The 22,958-nt window shown below is 37.3% G+C and overlaps 1 protein-coding gene across 4 annotated transcripts in view; it reads left to right on the plus strand.

The window, feature by feature from the left end:
- Window positions 1-22,958, plus strand: part of LOC131166357 (uncharacterized) — a 168,453-nt gene that overhangs the window by 25,292 nt on the left and 120,203 nt on the right. For all 4 annotated transcript variants that reach the window (XM_058124829.1, XM_058124830.1, XM_058124832.1 and 1 more), the window contains exons 6-7: window positions 642-842; window positions 6,590-6,845. In XM_058124829.1, the coding sequence (XP_057980812.1) occupies window positions 642-842; window positions 6,590-6,845 (457 nt within the window). The remainder of the gene's footprint in view (window positions 1-641; window positions 843-6,589; window positions 6,846-22,958) is intronic.

Consider the following 22,958-nt stretch of genomic DNA (forward strand, 5'->3'; position numbering starts at 1 on the left):
TGGTGAGGAGGGAAAGATCCTTTTGGAAATGTGGTATATGTGTTTTTAATTTTGGTGCATTTGGTTGGAGTAAAATGAGGGTATTATTTGATTTGGTCTAGAGTAGGGTTGTATGGTTGATTTTGTTTGTGGTAGGGTTAGTTTTTGAATTGTTTTGGGCTTCTATTTGATCCTCTATGATTTTTATTTTTTCATTTTTAGAGGAGTGAGGCTGGTGGATGTGCGAAGAGATTGGAGGGCTTTGTAACATTATTGTTTTTTTTTGTCTTTTATTTTATTTCTGTGTAGGTTTTTTTCATTGTAGGGGGATACATTCATTTCTTGGACTTTTCCTTCTGTCTTTACAATATTTCTTCTCTTAGAAAGAAAAACACTCAAAGCAGTTGGGACAAGGATGTAGTGGATTTGAGTCTGTATGTGCTATTTTAGTTTTAACACCATAAATGTATTCTTGAATTTAAATTGCCTTGATTTATTTCCAATGCAAGAATTTACTTGAGGCAATGTTATTTGTAGATAATTCTTTTATTTAAAGCATCTAACTTGGATAATGTTATCATGCTTATGACATGTTATTGTATTATTTTATAGTTGATATCAAGTTTGTGTTGCAAACTGAATTCTTAATTCTCTCTCCTTAGGCACATAAGGCCAGGTTCCTTGACTGTTTGCATCTATGAGGGTGTAAGAAACACATCTCTTTCAAATGCATCTGGAATGGATATCAGCGAACTTGTCAGTGCTGACGTTGTATTAACAACATATGATGTACTAAAGGAGGATTTATCACATGATTCTGACAGGCATGATGGGGATCGCCGTTTCATGAGATTCCAAAAAAGGTCTTTCAATACTGCAGCTTTATTTTTTATTTGCTTCCTTTTACCTGTCTCTGCTTCAAATTGTTATTCAATACTTGGTAGTTATTGGTGTTAAACAAGTGCCTTTAGTGGTTTTGGAGAATGCCTTCTTGCTGTATCGTTAAACATAAAATGTATGTCCACATGTTTGGTAAGTTCTGCCTTGTCAATTGTCTCCACATGACACAGTGTGCATCTTCTGTCTGTGCTTGTTTCTTAAAAGCCATTTCTTTGTCTAAAGGACTGGTCTTTATTCTCTTCCTCTGATCAGAGTGTCATCTCAATTGCATCTGAAGTTTCATCAGTTTTTTCATGCATAGAACGAACTTTTTATCAAGTATAAGGGCTAAATACTGTCATACACTTGTATTGATGTCTGCCACGAGAGTTAGAGGGAGTATTTAGTTCATATACTTGTGTATGTTTCTGTGTTCTAGAGCAGTACTTGGTACATATATTTCTGTTCCTTTTTCCTGGTCTGTTATTTTTAAATTAAATAGAAGGCGCTGAACTTATTGTGACTTCCAAAAAATCCATCAAGAAGAGCAGCAAGCATTCCCGAATATCTCTCCTCCCTTTGCAGCCCCTTCGAAACTTGCCTAGCTAAATAGCATAGATAAGAAGGGCGTTGTTTTCAAGGTAATCCGGGCTTCTTTGAAAGAGACGTTCCCCCCATACAACAAGTAGAGATGGTTACCACGTCCTCCTCCTTTTAATTAAAGGGAGGGCGCTGCCTAGCCCTGCTCAATGCTCCCCGGAAGGGCCTCTTTCCATAAAGAAATCCTTGAATCTCTATTCCTGTATTCTTGAGTCGAGGTGGGACCCCGTAGATACTCTGATGGATTGAATCCCGGCAACTACGGATTCCACGGGATGGGCTGTTATGAATAGTTAGTAGGTCGGAAGGCAAAGAGAGATAGCCGTTCCATACACTAGCAAGCAGGACCGCTTTATCATTCTGTATAAGAAAAGACTAGGTATCTTGGGGACAGGTAAACTTATCAATGGACTCTTTATGCTCTCTTTTTCCATCTAATTGTTAGAATGTAAGGAAGCAGCTCACATATAGCAATAGAAGAAACTATTTTTAAAGGAAAGACTAAAGGTTCTGGTAATTCTTTTTTAGTGTATGAGGAAAAGGTTTGACCTAGTTGCTGATTGCACTTCAGTGAAGATTAATGGCTATTCTTTTGATATCTAACCTCAATCCAACCTCATATCAAACTGTGATGGAAAGATACTGTAGATGATCTATCCAGATCGAAGGGAAAACCTTCAACTTGAGATGGAGAAGGAAAGAGTGACTTTCTATTTGTGCTCAAGCATTAATCCTGGGCGAAATTAGTGGGTTAGGTTTTCTTTGTTGTTAGTGAAACAGTTTCTAGAGGGGATGTTGTTGGTTTTTGAAAGATTGGGAAGAGGTTTTCAAAGCATGAGGGTTGGAGGCGTGAGGTTTGGCTATCTATTTGCTCAATGAAGATGGGGAAGTTTTTGGAGTTAGGGTTGGGATGAAAGGGGAATTTTTTTTTTCGATATGTGTTCCTGGTGGGCTAAAGGAGAGGGGTGGTGAAGCTTTATTCAAGAATTTGGAGCGTTGGCTAAGGAATTTCGAGTGATGAAATTCTGTTAAAAATGAGGTCAGTGATGGAGTTCAGAGGGAATGATTGTTTGTGGTGCAAGATCTCGATGGCAGGAAGGAATCAATTTTGTGATCATTGTAGGAGTCCAATGTAGATTGTGATTCATGGACATTCATCATCTGCTGTTGCTGTTTATCCTCAGCATTTTGGGGAGGCAATGGCCGACGTGGAGGAGGCTATGGATTCTGAAATGGAGGTGTGAAAAAGACGGTTTGGAAGGGGCTCAGCCTTGCTAATAGTGGGCTTGGTAACTTAAATTGAAACTGTGTGGGCTTAAAATGGGCTTGGCTGGGCATTATAGATATTACCCTGCATTTAGGCCACATCTTGGGTATTCAAAAACACTTGTGTAGTTAATGGGCTTTCTTGAGGTAGCCCAGATAACAGGGGCCCAAAGTTCTTGCAGCCTATTACATGCCAAATTAGTCAGGCTGATTTGCTGGATCAAAAGGTTCTAATGGGTAGAAGATGCAGACTCTCTTATATGTTGACTTCTCAAGCTTTCCACATGAACGGTGTCTCAATTCTAACTAGAAGGTTGAATTGCAATGGAAGAATTCAAGGGGTTGGTGTCATCTACATCGAAATTGATGAAACCATGAGTAAATAAGACAAGTCTTGGTGAATGGCAGGAATAGGTTAGGTGATTTGCTGAATTCAAATGATGTTTCTGACTCCATAATGGGTGTTAAAAGTGGGGATGCTGGGAGTGTGCCCCAGGATATCCTCTGCCTAATATTGATGAGGGTAGGGGCACGAAGGATAAGACATTTTGTGGGGATGATGCTCAGAGTAGTCTTGATGTTATGGGGGATCAAAGTGGAGATACGAAAATCAGTAATGATAATAAGAGGGATGGTAAGGTTTATCGCCATTGGGTGGTGGGGTAGGCAAATGTTAATGATCAGAAGAAGGATTCAAAAGAAACATATTTAATGGTAAGGAGAAAATGCAATGGGGAGGTATGTTGGAGGATGAAAGTGAAGCTGCTAATGAATTTGCATGTGATGAAGGTCTGTTATTGGATGCAATTCTGGAACAGCAGGGGTATTTGTACTTCCTTGGGAATGAAAAAAAATTGATCTACTTTCATTTGGATCGTTTGGATTTGGTATTTGGACCTAAACTCTTTGACTCCTCGATACTCAATCAAATCCTCTTTTTTGTTTTTGACGTTTGAATGCGCCTCTATAGTCCCATATTTAGTAATTCCTGAACTGAGTCATCTGATTTATTTTGGGGCCTATCATATGTGCCTCCATTTCTGGTGGAGAGGTTGGATGGAATTCCTCTTTTTGAGGAAGTTGGTCTGGGTAAAGAGCAGTGGGAAGGGGTACTGCCTATCCCTGAGAAGCAAGTGGATGGGAAGGATGTAGTGGCTCAACATCTTTTGGATGAAGTGGGGTTATGACTGTCTGGTCCTAGAGGAAATGTTTATCTGCATGATGGCGCGGGAGGAAGGTGAAGAAAGGCATGTGGGATAGTTAATTTGCAGTGTTCTGTGAATTATCATGGCAGGGGATCGAAGAGGGTTTCTTAATTAGGTTGTATTAGTTTCTTTTTTCTTTTACCTTTGTTTTATTTCTTCTTTTGTTGTTGTTGTTGTTGTTGGTTTTTTTTTTTCCCCGAGGCTTCATTGCCCTCCATTAGTTCGTGACTATTTTCTTTTTTCCTTGGCAAATTTCTTTTCCTATACAAAAAGGGAAAATACACTTACATCCACTAAACCATACCATCTATTGCAAATTCCCCTTGAACTTTTGAAAGTGACACTTGCACCCCCAAACTATCTTTATGGGTCGCAAGAAGTCCCTTCTGAACATGAATGATTAATAATTTTTTAAAGACAAAATTATCCTTATAAGATTAAGAGATATTATTGTTAATAAAGTTTACTTTATGAGCATGGCAAAGATGCCCGTAAGGAAAGTAGCAAAGACAAGATAAAGGGTGTCCCTGGGCCATAAGGCTCCCTGCTTCGCGAGGGTAAGGGAAGGTCGTCACAGTGTAAGCAGCCTTACGCTCACTTTCAAAGACAAGATATATATATGTCTTTTTTCAGAATAATATATAGTAGGCTAGAATAATGTATTAAAGTTTCTTAAGGGTAGATCTTAGGTATGAATCTAGACCTGATTTTGGGTTCAAACAACCAAACGACAAAACAAATAACGTATTAAAAACATAGAAGAATTGATTGAATATGGATAAGAAAAAGAGATAAACATTTGAGGAATTAATTAATTAATTATATAGAGTAAAAATATGCTATACCGCTTTGCATGGGTAGTGTAAAATGCATTAACAAAATATCATCTACTATATATTGCAACTTTTACCTATTCAGATAACATATATCTTATGGATTTACGTTGCACCATCCAAAAAAAATATTTTATGAAACAAATTAATTTTTATTGTTAATATAATTTTGATGCCTTTTATATGGTGTATGCGAATGATACCTGGAACTTCTACTTTTAGTATCTTACACGTGCTTTCCAACCAAAAGGTGTTTTTTTTATTTTTTATTTTTATTTATTTATTTATTTTATTACTTCTGCTTAGGAAAAAGGGAGGGCCCTTTGTGTTAGGGTTCTGGTAACTGTAAAGACAAAATAAAATTGAGACCCTCTAGGTAAGAGCAGAAGTATTTAGGTAAGCATGTGGAGGCAGAAGAATGAAACAATCTTCCAGAAGGACTTTAGCTATGGGACACTATTATAGTGGTGTTGTTGCCACTATGCTAAAGTGGTAAATCCCAGAACCACCATTTGGACCTTAAAAAAATTGTTAACAAGAAGGAATTAAGATTATAAGATTCGGAGGCAAGCTTTGCTTAATAGATTTTGTTCCAATAGTTAGTGTTGGAGTAATGTGAGAACTGGTATGTGAAGATAGGATGAAGAGTGGCATGCAGTGCTGTGCTTATATCTGGAGAAGATCTCCATGTTCTCGTAGTCCTGCAGTTGTTTGATTCTTGTTGTCAAGAAGTGGGTTGTCATGCTAGATGGAGTTAAATTAAGTTAGAAGGGCTTTAAAGTATTCTATTATTTTAGTTAAGAGATATTAACTCCATATATAAAAAATGTATGGTAGAACTCAAGCTCTCACAGGTTTTGACCGTTCAGAATCAACATTTAAAACAATCTGAGCATGATTATAGAGCCAACCTGCTAGAAACGTCTTTTTTGGTGTTCTGAAAGAGCCTTTTAATATGAAATCTGAAATGATTTTTTTTGGATCAATGAGAAAGATAAAAATAAATGGAAGACAACAATAAAGCCTCAAGTCCCACCTTGTGCAGTCAGTGTATGAATGCTTTTCCACCATTGCTTGATTTGGGGCAGCATCCTCTAGAAGTTGGAGATCCATCAAGTCCTTCTTTACTACCTCTACCCTGGTTCCTCTCTTTTCTTGCTTCAAACCTCAATTAATCTGCTCCTTTGCTCTGAGTAAATGGAAATAATAATTGAAAAAAAATAAAAAAACATGTCCATGAGAATCACACAAGGTCTGAACAGTATAGAACCAATGAAAATGTTCATTTGATAGAAGGGACAACAATAAATTCTGGCATATCAAGACATCAAATCTGTAACGAACAGATTCCTACATCAATAGATTGCTGATGATCATCAAATACGCAGTGATTTACTGATTCCTTCCTATAATGCCCTAAATCGCTTTTGGTGGGAATTCAGGCCTTGTTCACAGGCTTGACCTTCAAATATTATAGAATCAGTGCATCTTACATGCTTGAAATTCCTTAAGCAGCTGCTGTCTTTAAGCATGGACCAGCTGTGTAATGGGACATCGAACAATATAAAGCAGAACGTTGAACAAAAAATTGTGCAATCATAGTCATTGGGACTAAGGCTAAGCTGATTTCTTTTTTCCTCCTAATTATATTTCCTCTCCTCTGTAGTACCACGAGTGCAACCGTTGGCTTCATATTACATTGTGAATGATCAAGGAAGCAACTGTCTGGAGTGATTTTTGGTTTCTTCCATTCTTTCTTGTTTGATTATAGATTTGTATTTTTGAACTTAATTTTTCTGGATGATGACATGTGGCCTTTTGTTCTAGGTATCCTGTTATTCCAACTATTCTCACAAGAATATTCTGGTGGAGAATATGTTTGGATGAGGCTCAAATGGTGGAGAGTAATGCTGCTGCTGCAACAGAAATGGCCTTGCGATTGCATACTATGCATCGTTGGTGTATCACCGGGACTCCTATACAACGTGGACTTGGTGACTTGTATGGACTCCTGAAATTCCTTAAAGCAACTCCGTTTGATGTCCATAGGTGGTGGAATGAAGTTATGCGGGATCCTTATGAGGTATCCGGTTCTTTATATTTTGACTCAAGATCATTACTTGTGAGGTAGAGTTAAAGTAGGGTGGGTAAAATGGAGAAGTGCTTTGGGCATGTTGTGTGATTGTTAAATACCTAATTAAAAGGAAAGTTTTGTAGGATGGCTATAAGGCCAATATCCAAAAGGTAAAAGTTGTTGAAATGAGAATGTTAAGATGGATGAGTGATATTACGTTAAAAGATAGTTAATGACATTTCACGGTTGGTTAGGCATTAACATATAGAAGATAAGATAAGAGAAGGGTGGCTTAGGTGATTTGGGCATGTGCAACATAGGCCAAATATTGCACTAGTGAGGAGGAGTGATTTGGTTACTCTTAGTGAAAATGAAATAATGAATAAGGATTTAATACCCCTTATATTGTTAGAGGAATTTGCTGACAATCGTGTTAATTTGCGGAGAAGGATTCATGTAGGATGTAGCTGACCCCACTTAGTGGGATTTAAGGCTTGGTTTGTTGTTGTTGTTGTTTATCATTACTTGTGAGGTGCCTTACAAGAGCCATGAATTCTTGTTGAAGCAAACTAGCCTCTCTAATTATTGCACACTAAAGTAGTTGCCTTCATATTTCAAGGTTTCATTCCTAAGTCAAACCTAGGTAATAAAACTAGTACGATTGGTCTGTGTAACTTACAGTTATGCGAGGGGAAGTGATGCAGGGGCAGCATCAAGATTCTGCAGTCATGGGAGAATTTAGAAGAAATAGAAGGAAGGAAGAGGAAGGGAGCAGAGAGAAGATACCAGGGGAAACTCACGTTCAATTCCAATTCAAATTCATCAACAACTGTTTACAATATGGCTTTCACATACTATTTATAAGAATGCCTCCTCACATGAAGTGACATAAAAACCCCTAAAACTACATTACATTACAGACATACCCCTAGAATACATAAATACTACAAACAAGCCCCCAAAATACACATGATACTATATATTGTTGGAAAGTTTCAAATCTGTTTAGTCAACTTTCCTATTTTTTCTGAGAGAATCTCGGCTGTAAATGTGTGAATATCCTAGAATATTTAGTTTGCTTAGAAGTTAGCATCTTTGGTTTTTTCATTCTACTCTTCTGCTGTACATCTATTTATACAGACCTGTACCTATGTTACGATTAATGAGAATTATTTCCACAAGAAGCTATCTCATTCTAGATGGTATTAGAGTTAGGTTTGGCTCTTGGCCTTGTGTATACCCTAGTTTCCCTTGGTGGCTCCAATTTGACCCTAATCTCTATAGTGTTTTCTTCCTTGTTCAACTCTACCCTAATCTCTTCTGTTGCTGTAGCCATGGATGAAACTTCAAACAAAGCTAAACCCGAAACCAAACCTAAAGCCAGAGCTACCCATTCTGAACCTTACTCTGTCCAAATTACCAAGTATACGATTGAATGAGGCCAACTTCCTGCGGTGTTCACAATCTGTCAGGATGTATATTCGTGGAAGAGGGAGGATAGGGTACTTGACTGGTGAAGCTAAGGAGCCTGAGAAGACAGACCCATCTTATGCTATATGGGTTGCTGAAAATTTCATGGTGATGGCATTGCTCGTGAATGCTATGGATGAAGAGATTAGTGCTAATTACATGTGCTATTCTACTACAAAGGAACTTTAGGACAATGTGAGTCAGATGTACTCTTACCTTGGGAATTACTCTCAGATTTATGAACTGCAGCAGAAGATCAGCAATACTTATCAAGGTGACGGCAGTGTAACAAGGTATTTCAATGTTCTTAAGGGCCTATGGCAATTTGGATTTATTCAATGATTATGAATGGAAAAATCCCTCTAATTGCAATCACAATAAGAAGATGGTGGAGAATGCAAGAATTTTTAAATTCTTGGCTGGAATTAATGATGAGTTTGATGAAGTAAGGGGAAGAATCCTAGGGAGACAGCCTATACCCCCACTTGGGGAAGTATTTTTTGAAGTACGACGAGAAGATTTTCGAAGGAGTGTGATGATGAAAAAAAAGGAGGATGTGACTGGAAAATTCTGCTCTACTTGCTGCCAATAATCCTACTCCTCATGCTACTGGTAACACAGATTTGGCTACTGCCAATATTTCTGCACAGCGACCTTACTCTAATCAAAGGAGGTTGGAAGATAAGCCTTGAGTATGGTTTGACTATTGCAATAAGCCACGCCACACTAGAGAAAATTGCTGGAAACTCCATGGAAAGCCAGCAAACTAGAAGAGCAACAAATCTTGACACTCTGGTAGCAATCATGCAGTCCCTAAAGCCAATGAAGTTAATTCCGTAAGTGCTGAGCAGGTGGATCATCTTCTTCAACTGCTGAAATCTACTTCTGCCTCTAGTCTTCCTTTTGGTTCATTGGCCCAAATAGGTGATAAATGTAGTGCCTACCCTTGTTGCTTAAATCATTCACCATGGATTATTGATTCTGGTGCATCTAATCACATGACCAGTACCTCACAATTGTTTCAATCTTGTTCTCCTTGTTCTGGTAATAAAAAGATTAGAATTGCCGATGGCAGTTTTTCATCCATTACTGGAGCAGGTTCTGTCCAAATCTTTGAAAAAATATAACTCAAATCTGTCCTTCACATCCCTAAACTTGCTTGTAGCCTGCTGTTTGTTAGTATACTCTCACGGGATTCTAATTGTTGTGTTATTTTCTTTGATTCCCATTGTGAATTTCAGGACCAACTCTCAGGGAGGATGATTGGCAGTGCTAGGATGATTGACGGACTCTACTACTTCGATGAGACTTTATTCAGCAATAAACAAGCTTAGGGTTTGAGTAGTAGTACTAGTTCTGTTTCTGTACGTGAACAAATAATTCTTTGGCATTTTAGACTAGGACATCGTAGTTTTCTCTATTTAAGACATTTGCTTCCTCGCTTATTTAAAAAACTGGATTGCAATTCTCTTCATTGTGATGTTTGCCACATATCCAAAAGTCACCGAAGCACCTATCAATCAAAATCTTATCATTCTTCCAAAACTTTTTATTTAATTCATAGTGATGTTTGTGGTCCCTCAAAAATCACTACTACTTCTGGTAAGAAATGTTTTGTTATGTTTATTGATGTTCATACATGTTTGTGTTGGGGTGTACTTATTGAGTGACAAATTTGAGGTTGAAATTTTTTTTCAGGATTTTTATAATATGGTGAAACCTAGTTCCAAACGAAATTCAGTATGCTTAGAATTGATAATTGTACTGAATGTTTTAACAAATGTTTAGGAACGTTTCTTTCAACAAAGGGTATTCAAAATCAATCTACTTGTCGTGACACCCGACAACAAAATGGCATTGCTGAGAGAAAAAGTCGCCATTTGTTAAGAGGTTGCATGGGCCCTAATGTTTTCAATGCAAGTTCCTATATATCTATGGGGTGATGCTATTTTAACTGCATGTTATCTTATTAATAGGATGCCTACTCAAGTGCTAAAATACATCGCTCCCTTAGATTGCCTGAAAAAACTGTTTCCTACATGTTGGATAACATCAGACCCGCCACTAAAAGTGTTTGGATGCAAGCTTGATCCTAGGGCATAAAAATGTGTTTTCCTTTGATATGCTCCTAATAAAAAAGGGTACAAATGTTTTAACCCTTTGACCAAAAAAATTTATATCACTATGGGTGTTGTTTTTAATGAAAACTAGCCCTTTTTTGTCCATGACTATCTTCGGGGGGAGAAAAGGGAAATTGAAGATGAGTTCTGGCGAACCTCTAAGCCTTTTCCAAATGTTTTCCTTGACATTGACATCCACTCTTTAAAGGGTTAGGAAACTAATACTTTAACTGGTGAAAATAATGGAAATCCTAGTCTACCTATACAAGGCATACCTGATTTGCAAATAGGGGGAGAAGTACTATCAAATATTCCCTCATTTGAGTTTCGTGTTTATACCAGAAGAAGAAATCATCAGAATAATAGAGCTCTTTGTTCAAATCCAGAGCAAGGCCAATCGTCATCACCTACACAAGTTGGTCCTCCTTCACATACTCTAGGTACTTTTTCTTCTTCAGATCCTTGTTTTGATAATTCTTCTGATCTTGATCTGCCCATTGCTCTTAGGAAAGGAGTTAGAACTTGTACCACACATCCTATTTCCAACCATCTATCCTATCATAGATTCTTCGATTCTCATAAGGCCTTTACTTCAAATGTTTCTCATCTGTTTATTCTAAGAACCATTCAGGAAGCACTAGATCACCCAGAATGGAAATTGACTGTTCAAGAAGAGATGGATGCACTAATTGCTAAATTGGTGACCTACCGAAGAGGAAGAAGACTGTTGGCTGTAAATGGGTATTTACAGTAAAATTAAAGGCTGATGGGAGTATAGGAAGGTACAAGGCAAGACTTGTGGCGAAGGGGTTCACTCAAACATATGGAATTGATTACTAGGAAACATTTGCTCCTGTAGCCAAGATGAACTCAATCCGTGTGTTGCACTCTCTAGCAGCTCACTTTAACTAACCCTTATATCAACTAGATGTGAAGAATGCCTTCTTAAACGGAGACTTAGAGGAGGAAGTCTTTATGGATCTACTGTCAGTATTTGAAGGGAAAGGTGGCAAAGGCAAGGTGTGCAGATTGAGGAAATCATTGTATGGACTCAAACAATCTCCTAGAGCTTGGTTTGAATGCTTTGGGAAGGTAGTAAAAAGTCATAGCTACAGCGAAGGTCAAGCCGATCATACTATGTTCTATAGACACATGAGTGAAGGTAAAATGGCTATCCTTATTGTTTATGTAGAAGATATAATTGTGATAGGTGATGATAGCAATGAGCTAGAGAGGTTAAAGAAGATCCTTGCTCATGAATTTGAGATCAAAGACTTAGGAAACTTGATGTATTTTCTTGGTATGGAATTTGCAAGGTCAAAGAAAGGAATTTTTGTTTCCCAATGCAAGTATATGCTTGATTTACTTGGAGAAATAGGTCTTTTGGGGTGCAAAGCAGCAGAAACACCTATAGAACCGAACATAAAACTACGACTAGCTAAGGCTGAAGAAGTGATCAACAGATAGCAATACCAAAGATTGGTAGGGAAACTCCTTTATCTCTCTCATACACGTCCTGACATAGCCTTTGCAACAAGCGTGGTACGTCAATTTGTGCACTCATCAGGACCCGAGCATTTTGATGCTGTGTACAAGATTCTAAGGTACCTAAAAGGGGCTCCAAGTAAAGGTTTATTATTTGGACATGCGAATTTACAGGTTGAAGTATACATTGATGCAGATTGGACTGGAAGTATCACTAATAGAAGATCAACTTTTGGCTATTGCACCTTTGTTCGTGGAAACCTAGTAACATGGCGCAGTAAGAAACAAAATGTGGTGGCAAGGAGTAGTGCGGAGGAAGAATTTGTGAAGCATTATGGATCAAAAGGTTGCTCGAAGAATTAAAAAATTACTAATTCACTTCCAATGAAACTGTATTGTGACAATAAAGCTGCAATAGCTATCACTCACAATCCAGTTCTTCATGATAGTACTAAACATGTGGAGGTAGACAAGCATTTTATCAAAGAGAAAATAGATAAGGGAGTAATCTGTTTGCCATATATCACGACAACTGAGCAAGTAGTAGACATACTGATAAAGGGACTGCTGAAGAAACAGTTTGAAAACTTCATTAGCAAGCTGGCCATGGAAGATATCTTCAAGTCAGCTTGAGGGGGAGTGTTGGAAAGTTTCAAATCTGTTTGGTCAACTTTCCTATTTTTTCTAAGAGAATCTCGGCTGTAAATGTGTGAATGTCCTAGAATATTTAGTTTGCTTAGAAGTTAGCATCTTTGGTTCTTTCGATCTTGGTTCTTTCCTTCTATTCTTCTGTTGTACATCTATTTATACAGACCTGTACTTATGTTATGATTAATAAGAATTATTTCCACAAGAAGCTATCTCATTCTAGATATATATTAATAGTAATTTTACTAAATACATAATAAACTTCTAAATAAACCCAACAATAATCGATCCAATTCTTCTTAAGTAGCCTTCAATATGGATCTTCCCAAGGTCTTGCTTCTTGTCCTACACTAACTCTCACCCAGTTAGAAAATATTCAGCCTCAAAGTTTGAAATGTTGGAGAATCAAAAGGGAGAAGCAAACTTGGACTCTTCGAAATCAGTGCTTGAATGAGACAAGAAACCATGTTCCATTGGAGCACCATAGACTAGTGAGAATTAGCATCAATGAACGTATAGAGGATGACAAACTCAATGATAGGAATGTTTGAAAGACTTTGGATGTCTTCATGCGTATGCATTTCTTTGCTTGTAGTGTTTTCAATTTGAGTGAATGTGACTGTTTGTTTGTCTTGGTTAATTGGTAGAGCAGACCTCAAAACAATTTTAATCCCATTATACTAGAAGACATGTATTCTCAAGCCCTTGAGTCACCCAAAAGATTCAAGCAAGAGGAACCAAGGAGTATATGGCCAATCTTCATAGGTATGATATCACACCAAACATTAGCCAAACATTCACCCATTTGGATAGGAACCAAACATCTCTCGCAAACATGTATAGTAGAGTTATCAACCCAAGATACACATAAGGCTCTGGGTGAGTTTCCAGATCAAGCTGCATTCGAGTGACTCCATTTATGGAAACCAGATTCATTGGACATCTTCCATCAATAATGATTTTGCAAACCTTTCTCTGCATTTGAGAAAGGTATGGAAAAGCTTGAAATTGTGCCCTCGGTACAGTAAATGCATTCCTTTGTCCAATAATTTGTCACCATATTGCTGGACTTATATACACTGCAACTATGTATCACCAAAAGTTCTTAACAAACCCACAATTCTCAATCTAATCTTGCAAAACCATAAACTTGACTCCCAGTTTTCGAGAAATATCTTCAATTCACCTTAGATTGTAGTGTCATGCTGAATGAAACAAATTCACTTACGAAACTCTCAAATTACAGCAATAAAACCTGATTTTTGATACTGGCAGCAGCAATTTCATGGTTTCGTGCCAAAATTATCATGCTTGGTTACAATATATTGTGTCTGTGATCAAAATATCAAGATGCACATCAAATTATCATGGAGAAACTAAAATATTGTGCCTGCAGGCAATTTCTCATGAGACAGGAAATTGCAAAAAACTCTCAGAGACTCTCTGATGCACTTCGCTGGCACATGGGGCATCTGAGTTGACAGCAGTGAGATTTCTGACGATGAAAATTCAGGCGAGTGCAGATCAGTGGGTGGGGAGCACAGTGGTGGTGGTGCTCTGATGAGAAAAACGCAACACTAGGGATTCTTGAAGGCTGATGGTTGGAGTCCTTTGGCTGGTGCATGAGACTGTTCCGGTCAGTGGAAGGTGATGAAATTGTAGAGGAAGGGGCGTCAGGGTGTTCTGTCTGTGATGGTGTGTGTGGTGTTACATAATGGTGGCTGGAAAGTAGTGTTTGAAAAAATGGGGACACAGCTGGAATTTCAAAAAAAGGATCAGAAACTGCATTTCCAATTTTTTTTTTCCCCTTTTTAGTACTAAAATTTTTGAACAGAAATGATGAAGAAGAAGTGGACTGAAAGCTAGAGAAAAAGAACAGAATAAAGAAGAAGAAGCAGCAGATAGGGAACAAGAAGTTGCAAGAAGAAGAAGAAAAAGAAGGCATGAAAACAAAACAGAGAAGAAGGGATGATTAATACAGGGCAGAGAGTGCAAGAACAGAATAGACAAAAGGAAGAAGAAGAGAAGAGGAGAAGAGTGAGGGAGAATGGGCTGACTGAAAGCCAGAGAACTAGAAGCAGAATAAAGAAGAAGAAGCAGCAAGATAGGGAGCGAGAAATTGCATAACAGTGGAGAGAAGGAAAGAAGAAGAGAGGGAGAAGAACAGGGCAGAAGAGACGAGAGAAGGGGATGATGGGGGGATTGAAATGGAAGAATGGAGATTGAAGTTGGGTTCTGATAACCAAATGATGCAGGGGCATCATTAAGGTTCTGTGGCCATGGGAAAATTTAAAAGAAATAGAGGGAAGGGGAAGGGAGGAGAGAGGTGATACCGGGGGATACTCAGGTTAAATTCCAATTCAAATTCATCAACAACTGCTTACAACGTGGCTTTCACACACTATTTAAAAGAAAGACATGAAATTTCATAAAAACCTCTGAAACTTCATTACATTACAAACATACCCCTAGAATACACAAATACTACAAACAAGCCCCCAAAAGACACAGAACACTATACTAATTATACTAAATATATAATAAACTACTTATTAAACCCAACAATTATTGATCCAAGTCTTCTTAAGTAGTTTCCAACATGGATCTTCCCAAGGTCTTGCTTCTTGTCCTACATCAGAAAGGTACTAACACCTCCTAAACATCCGTACCATGAATGGCACATAACTAACCATGTATGATCACAAAATCAATTGCCCTTCTGAGAGGTTATTTATGTCTTTTAATATTATTATTAAGTGTCTTACTTTGTTAATTAGTGAGAGTTTGTAAAGGTATTATTGTCATTAGAATGTATTTGATTTGTATTATAAATACAAGGAGAGGCTTATCTTCAAGTTACGTCATTCATTTTATTCAAAATCCCAACATGGTATTGGAGCATGATCCAACCTAAACCCCATCATACACTGCCATTGCCAAAAACACATTCCCATAGCTGCCCTTCTCAGATCCACCTCCGCCCTTCATTATTTCACAAAACCAACCATACATCCAAAAACAGAACCCTCCGAAGCCTACCCCAACAAAACTCCATCACCGAAAAGGGGCCCACGCGCCAGCACGGGGATGTCAATTGCTGTCAGTGCCGACCCCATGCCCTAGTGCTTGAGAGAGTTTCCGACCAACTCTCTCTCTCTCTCTCTCTCTCTCTCTCTCTCTTTTTCCTCTGCCATGTTTAGAATCCTACTCTAGACAATGTTATCAATCTATTGGGCATGTTTTTTGCTAAAAAATCCAACCTTTTTCGACCATGCACTTACGATAATCCATTAATTTCTGTTTTGGTGGTGTTTGTAAAGGCTTCTTTGTGAGTTTTTAAGGGCAGTTGCAGTTTTTGTAAGTTAAGCTGTGAGGTTGTGGCAGTTCTATATCAATAAGTGAGTTGTTCACCTCATCCGTGGTTGTGTCGGTGCTTCACATAGTTTGTGATTGTACTGATTAGTTTTGATTGTTCTTCTTGTTTGACATTGGTGTGGCTGCAAGTTTGAGATTGTTGGGATGGAGTCTATGAATCCCAAAAATATGTTTCCTACATCGCTGCCATAGATAACGATTCAAAAGTTGGATGGAAAGAATTATGTTCAATGGTCTAAATCCGTTTAGGTTTATTTAATAGGATTATGAAAATCTGACCACTCGCTCTAATCTGATCCTTGTAATGAGAAAAGAAAAGGAGTGTGGATTCAAGAAGATGCCTTGATTGTTTCCCTTTGGCGGAATTCAATGGAACCACAGATTGCTCAAATGTTCATGCATCTATATACATGCAAGGAGATTTGGGATTATGCCAAGCTTCTATACTCTAGTAACATTACTCATATGTATGATTTTTCCCAGGAGTACTTTTGGTTACAACAAGGAGATAGGAGCATTGTAGATTATTTTGGAGAGATGAAAGCGTATTCATGAGGAGCTTAATGTTGTGCAACCTATAGCTACTGATGTTCGTGAGATGCAGAAGCAGAGGGAGTAGATGACTGTCCTTCGGGTTCTAGTGGGCTTGAGACCCAAGTTTGAGGCAGTCCGGTCCCAGATACTTAGTAGTGCTGAATTGCCATCATTTGCTGATGTTTATTCTGGTGCCCTTTGCGCTTCCTTTAGCACACATTCTCCTGCTCTTGCATCTGGCTTTGAGAGGACAACCAATGCAGCCACTATCGACTCCACACCTTTTGGGCTGAGTAGGGGGCAACGTACTGTATTTATGTTAGAGGAGGAGTACCCCAAGTTCCAGTAGTATCAAGTGTCACAACTAGCTTCTCTTCCCATTGCATCTTTTGCCCAAACAACTAATCCCACATTATATGTGTCATCTAGTACTCCTCATCCTAGTCCCTTAGGTCATAGACTCTACTACTATTGATCATATCACAGGCATACCTAATTTCTTCTCTACTATTCAAGATCCTGCAAATTTTCCTTGTGTTACTCATGTTGATGGATCCACAACTGCAGTCAATGGAATTGGGACCGTAAATCCCACTTCTTCTATTTATCTTCCTTTAGTTTTGTATGTTACTACGTTTCCTTTCAATTTTATGTCCTTTAGCAAGATTACTAAATCCATGAGTTGTTTAATAACATTCTTCCTTGATCCTTTGGTTATTCAGGATTTGAAGATGAGGAACACAATTGGGGAAGGGCGTGAAGCTATTGGACTTTATCACTTCAAGCCGCTATCTCCTTCTACCGCTTGCACTGTTGTCGCCACACCTCTCCAAATTCATTGTCGTTTTGGTCATCCTTCGTTGAACAAGTTGAAACGTCTTGTTCCTAATTTTAGTTCTGTGTCTAGTCTTGATTGTGAGTCTTGTTAGTTAGGAAAGCACCACCATGTCCTTTTCGCTTCCCGAGTCAATAAACGGTCTGCAAGCCCTTTCATGTTAGTCCATTCCGATGTTTGGGGTCGTGATACAGTTGTGTCCAAGTTGAGTTTTTGGTACTTTGTGACCTTTGTATATGATTATTCAATAATGACTTGGCTATATTTAATAAAAGATCATTCCGAGTTATTTCATATAATTTGTTTCTTTTGTTCTGAAATAACAAATCAGTTTGATTTCTAGTTCGAGTACTTCGAATTGGTAATGCTAAAGAGTATTTTAGTGCACATTTCACTACTTGTATGACTTAGTTTTGTATTATCCATCAATCATCCTATGCTTATACTCTTCAACAAAATGGGGTTATAGAGAGGAAAAATAGGCATATCCTTGAAATCACTTGAAGAGATATGTATTATCCATCAATCGCGTGTACCAAAAGTGTTTTGCAGTGATGTTGTACTTACTGCTTGCTATCTGATCAATAGGATGCCATCCTATGTTCTTAGTGCTAAAATTCCCTACTCCATTCTCTTTCCTAATTCACCTTTATTCTCTCTCCCTCCTTGTATATTCGGGTGTGTGTCCTATTTTCATCAACGAACTCCTAGAGTGGACAAGTTGGATCCTTGTGCTATAAAATGTGTCTTTCTAAGCTACTCATATACTCAAAAGGGATATTGTTCTTATAATCTTGTGTTGCAGTCCTTGAGTGGTTTTGAGCTCAATGAGTCTCTTCCTATACATAATCTTCTAGACTCTACTTTGTTTTCCTTACCCAACTAACCATCTGAGTCTTCATGTAGTTCGAGTCCTTCTCATTGTAACGATCATCCTAATTTGCATGTGTATTCACGACGGCAGCTCCAAGGAAGAATGTTACCTGTAGCTTCTACTACCATGCCTTTGGTTTCCTTGTTTGATGATCATATTTCCCATGATGTTGATCCTCCCATTGTTGTTTAGAAAGGTAAATGCACATGTACCCAACATCACCCTCCTATTATTATTTTTTCACTACTCTATCATCTACTACCCTTCCTAAATACGTTTCCAAAGCCTTAGCCCACTCTAGGTGGAGGAATGCTATGGTTGAAGAGATGAATGTTTTACAGGTGAATGACAATGAGAACTTGGTGACTCTTCCTCCTAACAAGTTTGTGGTTGCTTGTCGCTGAGTATACAATGTGAAAGTCAATGCTAATGGTTCTGTGGCTCGTATAGAGGCCTATCTCTTTGCTAAGGGGTATACTTAGGTGTATGGTTTGTATTATTCGGACTCCTTTTCCCCAGTTGCCAAACTTACATTATTGCGTCTATTCATCTCCTTGGCTAGTGCTTGTCATTGACCTCTGCATTAGTTAGATGTGATGATGCCTTCTTGCATGATGATCTTGAGGAGGAGGTCTATCTGAAGCAGCCACTTGGGTTTGTTGCTCAGGAGGGGTCAGGCTTAGTGTGTCGGCTCAAGAAGGTACTATATGGTTTAAAAAAATTCTCCTAGAGCGTGGTTTGGTTGTTTCAATGTTGTAGTACTTGAGTTTAGCCTTCGATTGTGTGCAGTGGATCATTCTATGTTTTATTGTCATACTTCATTGGGTACGATCCTTTTTGTTTTTTATGTGGATGATATTATTATTACAGGTTATGATGATAAAGGTATTAAGAATCTCAAACCTTTTTTATAGACTAAGTTTCAAACTACAGATTTGGGATTGTTGAAATATTTATTGGCTATAGAAGTATCTAGATCTCATATGGGAACTGTTTTGTCACTAATGAAATATGTTCTTGATCTATTGGATGAAATTGTATTGTTGGAATCCAAACTGATTGATACACCCGTGGGTAATAGCAAGTTAATGCCAGATTTGGGTGATTTGCTGCCTAATCCTAGATAATTCTAGAGACTTGTTGGAAAGTTGAATTATCTCACAGTCATTCGGTCGAATATATCTTGCAACAAGTGTTGTTAGTCAATTCTAGATTCTCTGAGAAGCCATTAGGATGCAGTTATTTGCATCTTGAGATATCTTAAAGGTGCACCTGGGAGAGGTCTTTTATATCGTGAGGTCACACTAATATGCATGGATATACAGATGCAGATTGGGCTGGATCGCATTCTGGCCAGAGATCCACAATGGGGTACTCTGTCTTGGTGGTAATTTGGTTTCTTGAAAAAGTAAGAAACAAACTGTGATGGCCAAGTTGAGTGCTAAATCATAATATAGAGCTATGGATCATACTACTTGTAAAATTGTTTGGTCGAAAAACATATTCGAAGAATTGGGTTTTTCACATTCTCTGCCTATGAAGTTAATGTGTGATAATCAAACTGCTCTTCATATTGTTTCCAGCCCGGTCTTTCATGAGCGGGCGAAACGCATTGAAGTTGATTGCCACTTTGTTCAGGAAAATGCTGTGCAGAAGCTCATTACTACTGCTTTAGTGAAGTTTGATATGCAACTTGCTGATTTGTTTACCAAAGCTTCGGGGGGTGCTCGTGTTAAAATTATTTGTAATAAATTTGGAGCATATGGCATTTATGCTCCAACTTGAGGGGGAGTATTAGAGGTTATTTGTTTATTTTAGTATTATTATTATTAAGAGTGTTAGTATGTTAATTAGTGAGAGTAAGGGTATTATTGTTATTAGAATGTATTTGATTTGTAATTTTCTTTTTATTTCTCATGCATAATAAAATAATATAAATTAAAATTTGGTTAGGTTATATATTTTATATGTGTGTGGCATTTATTTAATCATTTATAGCTAAGAATGCCCATATGAAAATAACATATTGCTAAATACAAATTCAAAATTACTTCTACATATGAAAACTTAAGTTAAAACTAATAGAGATTTGTACATTTTCTTTATTTTAACGAAAAGTCCCTATAATATTAAGTGATACCATTAGAGAAATTATTTTTACACTTAAAATCTCTTATTTCAATCATTTGCAAATCGACTAAAATTCACAAACTTATTTTAATAATAATTAATTCCATACTTGAAAAATGTATTAACTAATATTTATTATTTAAAATATATTTAAAAATTATAAATAGAGGGAAAGACCTATCTTCGAGTTAGGTCATTCATTTTAATCATAATCTCAACTTGAATTAGCATTTATTGCTTCCCTTTAGAGATACAGTCACTTGCATTCTTCACGATAGTCCAATGTGAGATGCAAAGGGTTCTCTTACCTTAAGAAACCCTATGAGAGTGCTAGTGCACCCATTTAGGTAATCCATCATTGTATTCAAATTAGAGTTAACAAAACTAAAAAGACAACAAGTGTATGAAATTAGACTAGAAAGAAGAGGTAAGACGTCTCAATTAAGCAATCATAACAACTCTTAAGTGCTAAAATAGAGCAGGCCAAAAACAAGAAATAGAATAACAGCTTGATCCATCTTTGTCCAAAAAGAGAGCAAAATTTATAAATAAAAAAATGACAAAAGTGCAATATTCTATTTAAATATGGAAACTAAAAGATTGTAGCTTAATTATTACCCCAAACAAGAAGAAGCTACCCAACTACTCACTCAATCCTGCTTTCCTAAACAAAGAAGTAACAAACTCACAACTTCCAAAACAAAAGGGAACACAATTTATATACAAAAGGAAACCCTTATTATTGCATTTTTCAGTTTTTTTTTTAATTATAATTTTTGGGGATTTCTAACTTTTTCCTATAGTTCTTAAATAATCAACTTATTCAATTGGGAGAATTTTCGCCTTTTTATTTTCTGGATTTTCACAAATTTTAAGATTTTCTAATAATAAATAAATGGCACATAATAATGATAATAATAATACCTATTATCTGTACTACTTATAAAAGGACAAGGAAAAGGTGTGTGTTTTTTCATATTGGGTGCCTTCTTAAAAAATTATTTTTTATTAAAGTTAAAATTAAAAAATTAAACAATCAAATAATTCGATCGCTTTTCACTCTCTAAAAGTGCCTATTCCGAGGTGTATTTTAAGAGTTATCTCCTTCCATAAGAGGTACTCTAATCATAATTGAGTGTCTTCTAAGACATGTCTCCTTTCATGAAAAGGTCTCTCTATCTCTATAAAAGGAAATAATGTTTATAGGCTTAACGCAGAAGAACACAACACTAGCATCTCTTCTCTCTTCTCTTCCTTTGTTTTGTAGAAGTTCCAAAACTTCTCATAATTACCCTTATTTCAATCTTGCAATTTTACTCTTACTGTCTAAAAGGCACCTATTCCACTATAAGTCTTTAAAGTGTCATCTTTCTCCAACAAGAGTCGCTTGTCCACTTTTTTTTAAATTATAAAATAAGTTATATTATATACAAAAGGAGAAGTTACATCGAAAAAGGACAGGAAGTCCACCCCATAAAAATAAAATTAAAAGTAAAAAAATAACAAATTATCAAGGAACCCCCTCTTCAATCCTTTCCCTTTATAATTCACCGGACATCCATACTTCAACTTAGCTTTCCTTTGATCCTTTTTAGCTCTGTTTTTACACCAATCGAAATGCACTTCATTTCCTCTAGGATCACAAAGCTTTAAACCCAATTTATCCATAAGATGTTGAACTTCTACAAATCCTTCCTTGACCTTTCATCCCTAGCTTATCTTTGGCTCCCAAAATAAGAGAAAGAAAAATGTATGGTTTGCTAAGTTGCCCTCTAAGCGTTTGGAACCCAATATTCGGGCAAAACCAAATTGTGGAGATTTCGGACGAGATGGAGCATAACAAAACTCCTAGTCCCAAACCAAACCCTAGGGATTCCTTTCCTCCTCCATCTCTTTCCCCAATCCTTCACCAAATCAAACTCTTAACAAATCATCCATCCATTCACGTCGCGAACAACGCTCATGGTGAGGAGTCTACCCCAAGCAATTCAGAAGAGAAAGAGCATGTGGATCACAAATTTCCACTTCCCATATTGGAAGGACACGATGCTAAATGGTTCATTGCCCCCAACGACAACACCAAATATTTTACTGTTTTTACTTTTTATTGAGAAGTTTTTTATTTTTTTTTTATTTTTTATTTTTTATTTTATAAATCAAGAAGAAGCTTTTGCCCAATCAACTTTTAATATGTTTTCAAACAATGGTTTCTCCTTCTCATACTGTTGAGGCCCAAGGTTCAACAAAACTATGTTGTTTTATCACTCCCACCTTTGAAAATTATCTGCAACTAATTTTATTCGAACTTGGAACAAAAGGGCATTTACCTTGGCCATATTGTACAATCATATGTTCATAAGAGATACATGGATATTCAGGCCCAACACTTGACAAATGTTTTTTGATTTACCCACTGCTGGCATCCAATCTATAGATGAACTTAAGAAGAAAAACGCTTTCAAAACAGTTTTTGGTTCTTCCAAAGCTAATAATGACGTGAACTTGTTCATTGTTGAAAAGAGAATTTGTAATGGCCCGACCCACCACGTGGGCCCGAAATTCTGGGCTTGACAAAACCGTGGACGGTTTGGCAGTTGACCTTCTCAGTTGATTGAAACCGTCAATGGTTTTCCCTAGCTCAGTGAAACCAT

The sequence above is a fragment of the Malania oleifera genome, chromosome 10 (genome assembly GCF_029873635.1).
Source record: "Malania oleifera isolate guangnan ecotype guangnan chromosome 10, ASM2987363v1, whole genome shotgun sequence".
In the NCBI taxonomy this organism is placed as follows: domain Eukaryota; kingdom Viridiplantae; phylum Streptophyta; class Magnoliopsida; order Santalales; family Ximeniaceae; genus Malania; species Malania oleifera.